A 14,373-nucleotide genomic window follows, 5' to 3' on the forward strand; every position below is an offset into this window, starting at 1 on the left:
TTACAAACCCACCACACCTGAATCCATATTTGAGTTGATGGCGTGTAACTTTGCTCTCACATAAATGATTAATCAATGTTAAAGTGGAGGGGATTTGGGTCAAAAACTGGATTTGCACGTTCTGTAGTCTGGGAGAGCTGTGTGCTGTGTCCGTGACACATCCCAGAGGTGCCCAGCATGGTTCCGTGTGTGTTTGTGTGCCTCCCCACACCTCCCAGGTGTGAAGCCATTGTGGCTGTGCCAGTTTTCTGTGCGCTCGTAAGTGGGGCACTACTTTTTCACCTCACTCACCCCCCTGTAAAAAAAATCCCAACTCTCATTCTTAAACGTTATCACGCGTAGCCATGGAAGGAGAGTGTAGGAAGAGAGAAGGATGGTGGAAGGAAATCGGGGAACAAAGTGACAAAAAAGAAGTCTGGCTAGACTTTGGGTATTGGAATATAGCAGGGAGGAGAGAGAGGAGGAAGGAGAGGAAGGTGAGAGGGGAGTGATTTGGCAGGAAATATCCATCACCGTGCTGTTTTTAAATGGCAAGCCCCCAGACACACCTACCCACATCCCCTTTACAGTGGCTCCCCTTATTCTCACCACACTGTGACACCCCCCCAAATACCTCCTCGGTAGTCCAGTCACTTATTTAGTGCTTATCTCAACTTGTAAAATGGTTAAGTAACATTTATGAGGATTTTCGATTTTAGCAGTGAGGTAATGACGCTTGCAGAATGTGGGATAGGAAGTTAGGAAGAATAAGTGGTGGTAGTTGGCTCAATAGCCACAACATGACTCCCTAAAACTGGTGCTGGGTGAGTTCTCTACATGGAAACAGATGGTATCACTTCCAAGCCTCTCACACCAACTCTCTCTCTCTCTCTCCATTTGTCTGTCTGTCAAACCATACAAGTCGCAAATTAACTTAAACTATCAGAGAGAAAAGGGCCACAAGCAGTGTTGAATGTAACAGAACACAGAGCCTATATATTTCTAATGTTTGTGGAGTGCACATGCATATTCTATGAGGTTACGTGTCTTATGTATTGGAAGTAAGTGTTTTTGGCACATATGCCTTACCAAGATAAAAGTCTGAGAAACACAGTTTCAGTGCTTTCAAACCGCAGCATTTTTAAATAAAACATTCAACTGATGTCTAATTTATTCATTCTCTTGTATAAATATACAGCAGTAAGTCTTACATAGGACAGGACTGATGAAGTTAGAAGCTATAATCTTGTGCTTCGGTTCTGTTTTCATGCAAGCACAATTATAAATAGAGCAACTGTGAGCATCTCCTTTTTTATCCCTCACCTACATCCCTTTGTTTCTCACCATCATCTCTCTCCTTCTTTCATTCTTTCCCTCTCTCCCTTCTTCCATTCCCTTCATTGAGTTCAAAGTAGATTTGTCAAACCTACAAAAAGTAATGATAACACTGCCACAGCTGCATTCTTAGGTGATGACATCAGCGTGTCACCTAAGAGCCTGGCTTGTTGTGTTACACTACACCTACAGTATGTGGGACACAAGGCAGTCTGGGTGTGTCAGTGGGGCAATAACAAATACCTGAAATACAGTGCCCTCCAAAAGTATTGGAACAGTGAGGCCAATTCCTTTATTTTTGCTGTAGACTGAAAACATTTGGGCTTGACATCAAACGATGAATGTGAAACCAGAGATCAACGTTTCAGCTTTTATTTCCAGGTATTTACATCAGGATCTGATGCACAAATTAGAAAATATCACCTTTTTGTTCGAACCCACCCATTTGTCACGTGAGCAAAAGTATTGGAACATGTGACTGACAGGTGTGTTTTGTTGCCCAGGTGTGTCCTATTACATACATTATTCAATCAATAAATACCACTGAATGTCTACACTCAGGTTCAGATTGGGTAAGATAGGTTTTGTCTATGCAGACTGTATTCAGAGGTGAAAACAACATGAAAACCAGAGCGCTGTCTTTGGGTGAAAAACAAGCAATTGTGAGTCTTAGAGAAGATGGAAAATCAATCAGAGCCATTGCAGAAACATTGGCCATAGCCAGTACAACCATTTGGAATGTCCTGAAGAAGAAGAAGAAAACTACTGGTGTACTAAGTAACAGACGTCGAACAGGTAGACCAAGGAAAACATCAGCAGTTGATGTCAGAAACATTGTGAGAGCTGTAAAGAAAGACCCTAAAACAACTGTTAGTGAGATCAGCAACAACCTCCAGATGGCAGGAGTGAAGGTATCACTATCTACTGTTCGCAGAAGACTTCATGAACAAAAGTACAAGGGCTACACCAGAAGATGCAAACCACTCATTAGCAAGAAGAATAGGAAGGCCAGGCTGGAAATTGCCAAAAAGTACAGAGATGAACCTCAAAAATTCTGGGACAAAGTTTTATGGACTGATGAGACAAAGATTAACTTTTACCAAAGTGATGGAAAGGCTAAAGTTTGGAGAAAGAAAGGAACTGCTCATGATCCCAAACACACAAGCTCATCTGTGAAACACGGTGGAGGTAATGTCATGGCTTGGGCTTGCATGGCTTCTTCTGGGACGGGCTCATTAATCTTCATTGAGGATGTAACACATGATGGCAGCAGCAAAATGACCTCGGAAGTCCACAGAAACATTTTGTCTGCCAATTTAAGGAAAGATGCAACCAAACTGATTGGCAGAGCCTTCATCATGCAGCAAGATAACGACCCAAAACACACTGCCAAAACAACAAAGGAGTTCATCAGGGGCAAGAAATGGAAGGTATTAGACTGGCCAAGTCAATCTCCAGACTTAAACCCTATAGAGCATGCATTTTACCTGCTTAAGAGGATACTGAAGGGAGGAACCCCACAAAACAAACAACAACTGAAAGAGGCTGCAGTGAAAGCCTGGGAAAGCATCAAAAAGGAAGAATGCAAAAGTTTGGTGACGTCAATGGGTCACAGACTTGCTGCAGTTATTGAAAGCAAAGGATTTGCAACTAAATATTAAGTCTTATTCACTTAAATATGTTTTAAGTATATCTGTTCCAATACTTTTGCTCACATGACAAATGGGTGGATTCAAACAAAATGTGATATTTTCTTAGTTGTGCATCAGATCCTGATGTAAATACCTGGAAATAAAAGCTGAAACGTTGATCTCTGGTCTCACGTTCATTATTTGATGTCAAGCCCAAATGTTTTCAGTCTACAGCAAAAATAAAGGAATTGGCCTCACTGTTCCAATACTTTTGGAGGGCACTGTAACTATCAGTTCTATAGCCTCACATGGAAACTATGGCATTGAAATTCATTAGAGTTAGTACAAGTGACAGAGTGTAACAATGTATCAATCCAGCTGAATGAAACCTATTTGTGAGTTGGTAATGAATGATGATGGCTTTCAATTCAGATGAGGGCTTTCATGGATGAAATGAGTCAGTTTGGTGAACAGTTAAAGCAGGACATCAGCCTTTGGCCTTTTCCAGTCAGGATTATTCACAAGGCTGAAACAGCCTTTAACAAACTAGGCTTTTTAGGAAACAAAAATACTTATGCTGAGCTGAACATTGGTGTAGTCTGAGTGGTATTCGCAGAAGGCTTCTCTGGGTAATTGTATTACACAAATTGCCCCCCCCTCCTTCCTCACGGCGTCTGGTCTCAATCGATTCAGCCAGCGTTTTTCTGAGATTTTCCATGCTTGTCAAAATGGATGCCATTTAACTCGTTTGTTTGGAGGTAGCTTGGGAACCATTTCCATCAAATGAGTTTCTGTATAAAGCGATTGTGACGGAAGCTGATTACTGGATGGCGTGGATTAACGTGATGGAAGACGTTTAAGTCTTACTCCTCTCCCTCACTGAGGACGAGTTCACCTCACGTTCATTTGGGGCTATTTAGAAGGGTGATTCACCTTGCTGTTATGCTTAAAAATATATGTGTATATATATATATAATTTTAGAGATTAGGTAAACCAACTATTTAGTCACGCACCTGAGCGAGATATTTGACCATTTATTTTCAAAAATAAAACGCCCCTGGGGGGGGGGGGGGGGGGGCGTTCTGATCTTAAAAGGATGATTGGGGAGATTGGCAGAGACAAAGAAGGGAAAAAGTCACACACGTTTAAAATGACAACCCTACCAGAGTGACAGATTGCTGCAGGAATGACAGTTGAGAAAGCTCATGTTGCAGCTGTCATGAAGAGTCTAGAAGAGCCAGACACTGACTGTCTTCAGCTAGTCAACCTGAAGCCTTCTCAAATGACAAGACGATGTTGTGTTTTGTGAAGGCAGGGTATAAACCGGAAAGCCGAGATACAAACAACTTTTGCCTGGCACCACAAGCTGCTTTCCAAACCCAGTGACAAACAGCCGGTATTCGAAATTCTATTATGTCGCCGACAGCCTCCATGTGAAATTGAGGGATTTCGATTCCATGCAATCTCATAAAAATGACTTTAACCTTTGACATAATCCATTGTGTTGATGGTACTGCATGGGATATTCATCAGGATTAAATCCCATACAGAGCCTGTTGTCTTGCTATAACACTGGTTTTCCCGTGAGCCACCTAGCACATAATGGTAGCATTTCAAAATGGGGAGTCATGGAAACCAGTCCCACAGCTATCCAATATGATCCTCCTTGAAGAGGGATGGGATCAATAAGGCTGCAGTTTGGTGCATTCCCACTGGGATAAAAACAACCATAAGACCTGTAACTACACACGATGTTCTGCAGAGGTTAAGGCTGGTGATGAATCGACTGGTAACACTCCATAAGGCCGATCCTTTGTCAGCCAATCGTAAGATTGATTAGGGTGGATGCTGGATAAGCCTTCTGTATGGATGCAGATCTCATCTCTGTTCCGCAACATCCAGGATAAGTCTTGATCTATGGACAATAGAGGTCTGATGACTGTTTATCTCTTTGACCATGTTGATCTTATTGTGAATGTCTTTGGGTAACATACATACCCTTGAGGGTTTAGGTTGGTTGAGGGGCAGTTGTATGGGCGTATGTGAAGCCCTCTGTGACATGCGTGTAAAAAGGGCTATACAAATACATTTGATTTGATTTGATACTGCCCATACAATCCCATTTACCCAGGATGTGGAAATCTGATGTGAGATTGTTACGTAGAGACTGAAAAAGAAGATGGGAAAACATTCAGTGCCTCCTGCCTTTTTAATCTAAAATGTAGACACACTGTAAAACACTTTAGGACCCCAACCAATACATGAGAGGGTAACAGCAGCATGCCCGGTGCCTATAAGACTGACCCTTTTAAAATGAACCAAATGTCAAATCTTCCGGACGGCCTTACTGCTGTGCAGTAGCCGTGACGATAAATGATTAATTCCTCAAATGTATTGAGAAATTCCTCACTTCTAATCCTTCTACTGTAGCTGGTATGGGAATGATTGGATTGCGAGCCGTTTCAGATGACATCATACCCTAACCCTAACCCTTTGCATACATGTCAAACAACCCGGCGGGATTAAGTTGTCTCTAGAGAGCGTGAGTGCCGTAGCAGACGTTTGTCCTTTACTCCTTCCGACCTCTCTCTCTCTCTCTCTCTCTCTCTCTCTCTCTCTCTCTCTCTCTCTCTCTCGCTTGCTCTCTCTACCTCCAGGAACCGGGTGTCTGCTGGGGGGTTTCTCTAGGTCCACAATGCTGTGAACAGAATGTATCGTTATGCATGCTCACAGGTTATATAGAGGTCATACACTGCAAATGATTCAAAGGAATATCGTGAGTATTGTAATATGCGGATATGAATGCGGTATCGCTCAATCAAGTGTCATTTGTACATAAACCTCCGGAAGAAAGAGGTAGTGGAGAACCATGATGCACTACCAGGACTGTACTTGAAGCAGTCACAGAATGGTTCTAGAGTTAGAAGTACCTGACAAGAAATCCCTCTCACTGTAGCTGAGCCCAGACCAGGTGCAAACCAGGCCAGTATAGATGGACCAAATTGTTCCCAAAGCTCTCATTAATTTGTCCCTGGTTTGGTCTGAAACAGGGATGGTGCTTGGTTCATTACCCAGACTGCACTGTTACAGGTCTCAGGAGATGTGTCCTATGGAACATTATCCCCAGTTAAAACCACATTTCCCAGAAGGCTCTGGTTACGGACACGTCCACTGACTCAAAAGGCTCTTTTAGACAACTGCTTCATAGTGAAACATCTTCAGCTTTGTGGCTTTCTCCAAAACAAGAACGATCCCCAAAATAACCCTTTGCTTTGAAGTATAATTCTTCTAGCCACGGGACCTTTATTGTTAGCTGTTTGTTGTTGTTGTTCTGCTGCTATTGCTGTTTTGTCCCAAAAAGGCAGTGGACATTGTGAGCCTATTAAGCAGGGACTGCAGTGCAGTACAACAGCTAGTTGTTTCTTTCTTTAAAATAAACATGGCTTTATATTCAGAAACCACATTCTTTTGTTGTGTGATTTTCAAGTATTGAATTTCACAATATTATGTTTGTTCCCCACGCTCTTTTTCTTGCTGCCATGAACTGTACCCGATGTTTAGACAGCCGTGTTTCTCAGAGTCCTCGGCCGGTAGAGTACATTTACATTTAGTCATTTAGCACACGCTCTTATCCAGAGCGACTTACAGTAAGTACAGGGACATTCCCCTGAGGCAAGTAGGGTGAAGTGCCTTGCCCAAGGACACAACGTCAATTGCATGGCTGGGAATTGAACCGACAACCTTCTGATTGGTAGCCCGATTCCCTAACCGCTCAGCCATCTGACCCTGAGTATGATGACTCAATGGTGACTAGGACCCTACAGTCGTTGCCCCCCCCCCCCCCGCTCTCTTTAATGTCAGTGGGAACTCTGACCTTGTATGCTGTTTTCAAAGCAGCTAAAAGGATACTACCCTGGGGCGTCCAACGTGATGAGATCACCAGTGGGATGACATAATGCTACATGATGGTCTGTCAGCGTCACGGTGACCGTTATCATGGAGATGACAGGCTCCACCCAAGCCTTGTCCCTGACCCTAGCGGTTGGTCAGTCGGGCAGCTCGCTGCAGACATGTGACAGACGCCTCTATCCATTCTCATCACAGACATGTGTTTCCTCATGGCCTCACTATTCAGCCAGGGACAGAAAGGCCCTCCCATTCTGATTCGCCAATAATAACACGCGGCAAGCACTGTTACTTCTCTTATTCCAATCAATTCATCCTTTCTCTTTATTTACGTCTCTCTGTCTTTCTCTCTCTTCCTCTCTCGCCATTGCTGGCCTGCTTGTCTTTGATGTCTAGCGCTTGCTTTAATGAGTATTCCAAACCTCTCTCTCTCATTGCACACCTGCTGGCTCAGGTCATGCCACCCCACTCCAGTACACTCCGTAGAGAACACCCACACACACTCTCGTGTGGCAGACTCACATACACTTGCTCACCCTCTATCGTTAACTATTGCACCCACAAACACACACACATCCCCCCCCCCCCCCCCCCCCCCCCCCCCCGCCTACACCGGGATCTCCCCAGTAGCACTTCTCCATGGCCACTTGGGAGCAAGCTGTTTTTGATGTATAAATCAACCCCTCTTTCATACTCCTTAATTAATGACCCATCTGTCCTCTCCAACTGATGTTCATCTTCAAACCGAGCACACACACTCAAGACACACACTTGCCCAAATCCCGTGGTTGAGCTGACGAAATCTGAACGGGACTTCCACTCAGATGTAGCAGAGAAGTAGGGCACACGTATGCTCGCACACACCGACTTGCACCCGAGTCCGAGAAGAGGCCAGTCACCTGTGAAGACAAAGCAGAGGGCCGGACTGACAGTGGCGGCGGGGGTCAGTAGGGGAACAGTCAGACAGGAAGGGAGGGAGGGAGGGAGGGAGAGAAAGGAGGACAAACTCTCGAGCTTTGTGTGTTCAGATGCTGACAACAGTGTGTGTGTTTGTAGGCTTTTCAAGTGAGCCCTGGCAGAGTATCTGACGCGGTAATGGAGGCTTCAAAGACAAGCGCTGCGGTGAGTCCTGGCTGCCTTTTACAAAAACGTGTACCTGACCTGGGGCTGGGGTGGACAGACACTGACAGACAGACATGTTGACATGACAAATAAAGACAGACAGAGCCAACAGAGATAGTGTCGACACCCAAACATATTTTTCACTTCACATTCTTGAGTAGCCAGCTGTAAACACCAACGCTCGTCTTCTGCTTTGGTTTATTTAGCTCGTTATTTTGCTTCTTCTTCTGTTTCTCTTCTTTTTTTCCTCCCTCTCTCTCACTCTCTCTCTCTCTCTCTTTCAACTGCTGCTTTATTCACGGGCTTTATTGATGTGTGTGTTGTCTCGCTACACGTTTGGAAGTCATACTTGTTCTGTAACTATAAAATGAATGAAAGCAGCTGGAGCTGTAGGTGGACGGCCATACATTTATTATCCGGAGATTCAGATAGTATCTTCGTTTATTTTTTTGTGATGGCATCCAAGTGAATAATGGTGGACTTCATGCTGTCAAGCTGATTTGTAAAGCAGTAAACAGCACTTGGGCACAGCTCAGATCACCCATCTGTTACTCGATAATCTGATATGGCTGCAAATTGGAAAACTAGATAGTTTGTGAGTTAGGGTTTTAAGCCGATATAGGATATCTAGTTTTTTGGGGGCACCCGCCGATTGATAGTTTCACATAATTCATTGCCAAGACAAACAGAATAGCTCTGAGAGTCCAACTCTGCTTCAAGGTTGTCCTTGTGGTATTACTCAGGTATTTGAATGAGTTTGGGCAGATGATATGAAGGATAAAGTACATTCAGAGAGCAGGTAGGCTAAATGAGTTGTTGAGAGGGTGAGGCTGCGGTTCAGGTTCGACCTTTGTGTACACACTTTCACTTCAGCTTGTGTGATATGGTCTAGTGTGTCGCTGCTCGCTGCTTGCTGCTCAGCCCCTCACAACACAACATCAGCCTCAGTCTGTGTGACACTGAGCGTCTGTCTGCACTGCTGTGAGAGCCGGGCTAGGAATACCCTCCCACTGTTGTATTATGTGGTAGACATGGAGACAAGCCCAGGGTCACCTATGGAAGATATCAAGATGTCCAGCACACTGTCAACTAACATTCAATACATCTGCCTCTAACTCTATGTGGTTGTTGCATCTCAGAGTTCCGGTGATCATTTAAGCATCTGTAGAAAATCTAATCATGCCTCTAAAAAGCATGGCAACATTCCATGCTAATCTAACATAAATCCAAACTCGTATAAGGCAACCAAAAAAAGTGCTTGCCTCAAGACCACATCTAATTTATTGACATCAGTGTACTTATTCACACCCCAGATCTCAAGCCAAGCCTTGCCTCCCTATGTTCTTCCATTTTCTGGTCCTCGTTCTTAAAGAAGACTATCTCAACGTTCCTCCTTCCCTTCTGACAGCAAACCCTGGAGAACAACCTGACCAATCTGGTGAAGAGAAACAGCGAACTGGAAAACCAGATGGCCAAGCTTATCCAGATCTGCCAGCAGGTGGAGGTCAGTACACACTCTGCAGTGTGTGTGTGGGTGTGTGTGTGTGTGTGTGTACGTGTGTGTATGGTTGCATGCGTGTGTGTGTGGTTAGTAATGCATGGCTTTATCCATCTTTCCATACATGCTGACATTCCCATTTAATCCCAGCCAAACACAGATGAGTTTTTCAATCATAAAGCATGAATGTATTCAGTGTTTCTGAGTTTCATTTCGTTTCCAATCATTCTCTGCAAAGCACCATCGATGCGTGCGAAGCTCATCAACTCTGAGTTACAGGCAGACCCCCACCCCCACTTAGATGCAGCTCAAGTCATTAACATCCCGGTACAACACTATTGATCTCATACAGTCCCGATGGGTACCAGCACACCACACACAAACACACTTTTGCACATTTTGGTTCTATTCAAAAGCTTTGAATCTGCCCCCTCGCACCAGGCACTTTGTTTGCAATCACTGCATCTTTCTCTTCCACATAAAAGTGAGGCTGCATTTAAATGGTCTGATCGACGCCCGCCAATCAATCGTGCTTGTCGGCTATTTAATACCTATTGATCACTGTACTTGTAGTGACTAGGGATAGTGAGTGATCACCCTATTGAGATTCATTGCTGTGGGATGGATTTGTTCAGTGTTATGACCCGTTATGGACACATCCCAGAATCCTAAACCCCTGTGCTTCCGAATCTTCGGATTGATAGTGTTATTTTTGTCAGGACTACATTTGTTCTCAACATGCTCTGCCTTGCACCTCGCCTCTCCAAAGCCCAGAAACCGTGACTCATCACGATTCAAGACCAAAACACGATCCACACAAACACACCGCACCAAACACTTGTACTGCAGCCTCTGTCCTCTTATGTCATCTTTGAACCAAAATAAACACTACCCAAAAAGGGCATTTCAGGTCAAGAGCTGGTAATGATAGGTGTGTTCGCTTCTATACCTTTGTGATGTCACACTCTAGATTGCTGTGTTCCAGCTGCTGGGGAGTAAAGGACATGTTGCATGTTTTGTTCTCTTTTTACAAGGGTGTGTGGGTATCTCCCTCTTTGTTTGGGTTTAATTGTTTTGTTCACTTTGCATACTACGAGTGCACTGTACACAATGATGTCCTGAATGTGTCATCGACTCATGAGAGACCCACAAAGCACAATTTCCCTCCGCCCGGGGACTAATGGGCACGTAGTGATGAAAACCACCTAATGACGGCCCCCATAGCTCTTCACAAATCAGTTCCTTTCAGGCTGTTAACCTACTCCGAATCCGGGGGGCAAGGGGTGAGAGGTGGAACACCACCCAGGCAATCAAATCCATGTACACACGTGACTACGTGCTTTACTGGAGAGGAGCCAGCCACCCAGGTCTCCTCCGTGTTTACACAGAGGAAAACTTTTCCTCCCATCTCCGGCTTGTCGGAACAACTATGGTGGCACTCTGCACCTTGTTCCACAAATTATTCAACAACAACAAACACGGAGAAACTAATTTCGGTCTCTCTCTTGCTTCAAGCTATTATCCTCTGAAATGTTTCTGTCGAAATGCCGGGTAATTATAAAATGCAGGGAGTGAGACCTTAGGAAGGCCTGGTGTGAGCGGGGATGGAAGCAGAGAGGTCAGCCGGCCGCTTCCCTTCCCAGAAACCCTTGATGCTAGGAGCAGACAGAAAACTTTCCTTTACATCTTTACAGTGAGACACATGCCATGTGTGCAGTGTATGCCAGTTTATGCCAGTGTATGCCACGTGCACACAAGACTGAGGAGAGCTGCAGCTGTATTCAGGGTTTTGTGAGCTGAGTGACTTTTCTTCTCATTGTTGCACTCTGTACCTTTGCAACAGCTTGAGTATTGGATCATAAAGATTCTGCAGGTAAGTTCGAGAGTGTTTGCATAGATAACACCTCCACATTCCCCCGGAACTTCCAGTGGGGAATCAGTCTGTCTCCTGTGGAGACTTAAAGATGCCTTCATTTCTGGTCTAGTGATTCCCGACCCCCCCCCCCCCCCCCCCCCCCCCCGCCCTCTCGAGACAACTCATTTTTTCCAATATCTGAATTTGTTCTCCTGAAACTTTTAAAAGAGCTGTGTTATGTAGTGGCGTGCGTGCCCAGCTCAGTTATGTTGACAGTGTGAACGAGACGGTGCTGCAAGTGAACCGGTCTGCACTGTTGGAACATATGCACACCGTCATCCATTTTTGATCAAGGGCCCTGAATGGAGAACTTGTAGGGAAGACAAGAAGCAAAGGAAGAGAAGAAGAAGAACCCCCCCCCCCCCTTACAGGGATCCTGATCTCAGCTTCTCTGATCCTGTCTCCAAACCTGGCCTCGCGAGCTGGGATGGAGGCCGGTTGTAGCCCCAGGAGAGGCTGTGCTCCACACGGCCAGCCTCCCACCTACGGGACATGGGCCCCTGAACACCTTCACCCTGTCAAAGAGACAACCTGTCTTCTTTCCTTTGTAGCCTAAGGCACCCACCCACCACTCCCTGGTAAATATTGAATGTGAGTCGAGGTATATTAGCCGGTGACTATTTTCAAATTCTGTTTAAACTACTGCAGTAAGTCTGATTGAAGAAATCCACTGCTGAAGAACAATAAAGCAGTTTTCCGACTGTTAATAAAAGTTAAGGATTGTTGCTGCAAACTCCTGGGGCGCAATGCTATCTTCACTGGTTCATTTTTCTTTTCATTTTTCATCTCTTCTTCTCCAGCTTTTCTCCAACTGAGGGTAACTGGTTTACCCTCCCAGAAGGAGATGTCAATGCTCAAATGAGACACGCTCGCCTGTGTTTTAATGAGGGAGTTCATTAATAAAACATGAGACAACCTTGCCTTGTTAGCATGCTATGCTAGACTTGGCTATGCTACGCTAATCTACAGCAGCTAATTCTCAACTCAGCAGGCGGTCTCTCCTAGACACCTCAGAGGGACAAGTCCGTAGGGAAGATGGTGACTGGAAAGTGACAAGGGACCAAGGTCGCCAAAGGTCATAGCACAAAGTTGAAGAAATATTACCGATAATATCCAGAACAAAATGTAACTCATGCCATGCACACTTTGTAGCTTAGTTGCTGCGGAGGTCCATGTGTGTTGTGTTTAGGCACTGAGCCATGTCATGTGAGACTCCAGAGTTGAAACCCCTCAGATTCGTTGCCCCACTTCCATGTTTGATCCAAGGTGGTGACGTTATATTCAGAAACCGAGTATCAAACTGTTCACCCCTCTGCCACCCATCGAGACTGATCACTCCACAAAGCTCATTAAAGCAGTTAGAGCCACTTAAGCCTCATTAATCACATCACACACACACACAAACATACACATGGTTTTTCACACACCAACTCAGATGAACACTCTCACACCATTAATTCCGCAACGGGCCGTCTTATTAGCAAAGATTACTAATTGCCAAGGATAAATGTACTCATCTAAAACTCAGTGTGGATAATAGCTCATTGACCTGGCAGATCTGAGCGACACCAGATCTGAATTTGAATTTCTCCTTATTGTCAAATACTCACCCATTTCTTATTTCCCAACCAATCATGACCCTATACGAGCTGAGTATTTAGGGTAAGACATGGTTAGACAGTGATGCTCATCTTTCACTCCTTGCAAACAATCCCTGTGTGTGGGAGGGTGAATAGAGCAGGTTTAAGAGTGCGTTCAGTCAGTGCGTTTTTCTACATCTCAGCACACTGAGTACTGCGTAAGCCCAGTGTGTGACTGAGTGTGTGTGTGTGTGTGTGTTTGTGTTTCCCCCAGGTGAACACAGCCATGCACGAAGCCAAGCTGGTGGAGGAGTGTGACGAGCTCGTGGAGATCATACGCCAGAGGAAACAGATCATCGCCGTCAAGATCAAGGAGTCCAAGGTACTGCAGGGCAGTGACCCCCAGACACACCTCTGTGCTGGAGCCAGGAGTCTGCCCTCCTCAGAACAGGCTCAGACCCACTCTTTCCATATCCAATGTACTTCATGTTTCTATTTTTTGCACAGGCCTACAAGGCTACTGGCTGTCTTTCCCAAGCTGCACGTTTGTTGCACCAAAGATGCACAATTTTGGTGCAATTCGTCATGGTCGGCATGTTGTGTGTGTATGTCTTGCCACTGTAAGAGCTGTAATAATCGGCTTCTCCCACACTCTTCCATAAACGCACCAATGCTCAGCAAGACGTGTGACAGGGATGTGTGTGTGTGTCTGTGTGTGTGTGGTTGTGTAGCCATATCTAATGTAGCAGGCAAAACGGTTCAGAACCCACCACTGTGACAGAAACAGGGAGACAGTCATACACACACACACCCATACAAAACCTGTCACGAAACTTCATAGGTAGCATCCGAAAGAAGGGATGAGGGAAAGGAGGTGAGAAGAAGAACAGAATGCCAAGATTTTTTGTTTAGTGTTAGTAGAAGTTTCCAGTTGCTGGGTGAGACGATCTGACGCAGTGAGCGGCCTAGGCAGTCAACAGATCAATAACAGGAGGTGTATGTGCGTCTAGAGAGAGAAGAACATGGAGCAGCTTGCTGTTTCCACTCCTGAGTGTGTCTGAACCATAAGAGACTGAGAGAGAAGAGAAGGGAAGTGGAGAGAGAGAGAGATACACAGAGAGAGAGAGAGAGAGAGAGAGAGGGAGAGGGAGGGAGGAGTGGGGTTGGTTGAGGGGGGGGGGGGGGTCGGGGTTGTTAAGTGTTAGAGGAGACCCCCAGGGCTTGTCTGGGCAGGATTGCGGTGCAGGGGGGGGAGGCATTAGGAGGGAGGAGCAGACAGGAGGGAGTGGAGACGTGGAGAGAGAGCAGAGAATGGAGGAGAGGTGACTCTGCAGCAGAACCGACAGGATTATATGGGTAGGGCCGCTGGGTAGGGCCGTGCAGCGCAGGGGCTGCTGCTACAGTAC

At 45.4% G+C, this 14,373-nt stretch overlaps 1 protein-coding gene across 4 annotated transcripts in view; it reads left to right on the forward strand.

The window, feature by feature from the left end:
• mid2 (midline 2) overlaps window positions 1-14,373 on the forward strand; it is an 87,631-nt gene that overhangs the window by 51,307 nt on the left and 21,951 nt on the right. For 3 of the 4 annotated variants that reach the window (XM_047038978.1, XM_047039049.1, XM_047038894.1), the window contains exons 3-5: window positions 7,909-7,974; window positions 9,383-9,478; window positions 13,242-13,349. In XM_047038978.1, the coding sequence (XP_046894934.1) occupies window positions 7,909-7,974; window positions 9,383-9,478; window positions 13,242-13,349 (270 nt within the window). The remainder of the gene's footprint in view (window positions 1-7,908; window positions 7,975-9,382; window positions 9,479-13,241; window positions 13,350-14,373) is intronic. The other variant, XM_047039136.1, reaches the window with a different exon arrangement.

Source organism: Hypomesus transpacificus, chromosome 1 (assembly GCF_021917145.1).
Source record: "Hypomesus transpacificus isolate Combined female chromosome 1, fHypTra1, whole genome shotgun sequence".
Lineage (NCBI taxonomy): Eukaryota > Metazoa > Chordata > Actinopteri > Osmeriformes > Osmeridae > Hypomesus > Hypomesus transpacificus.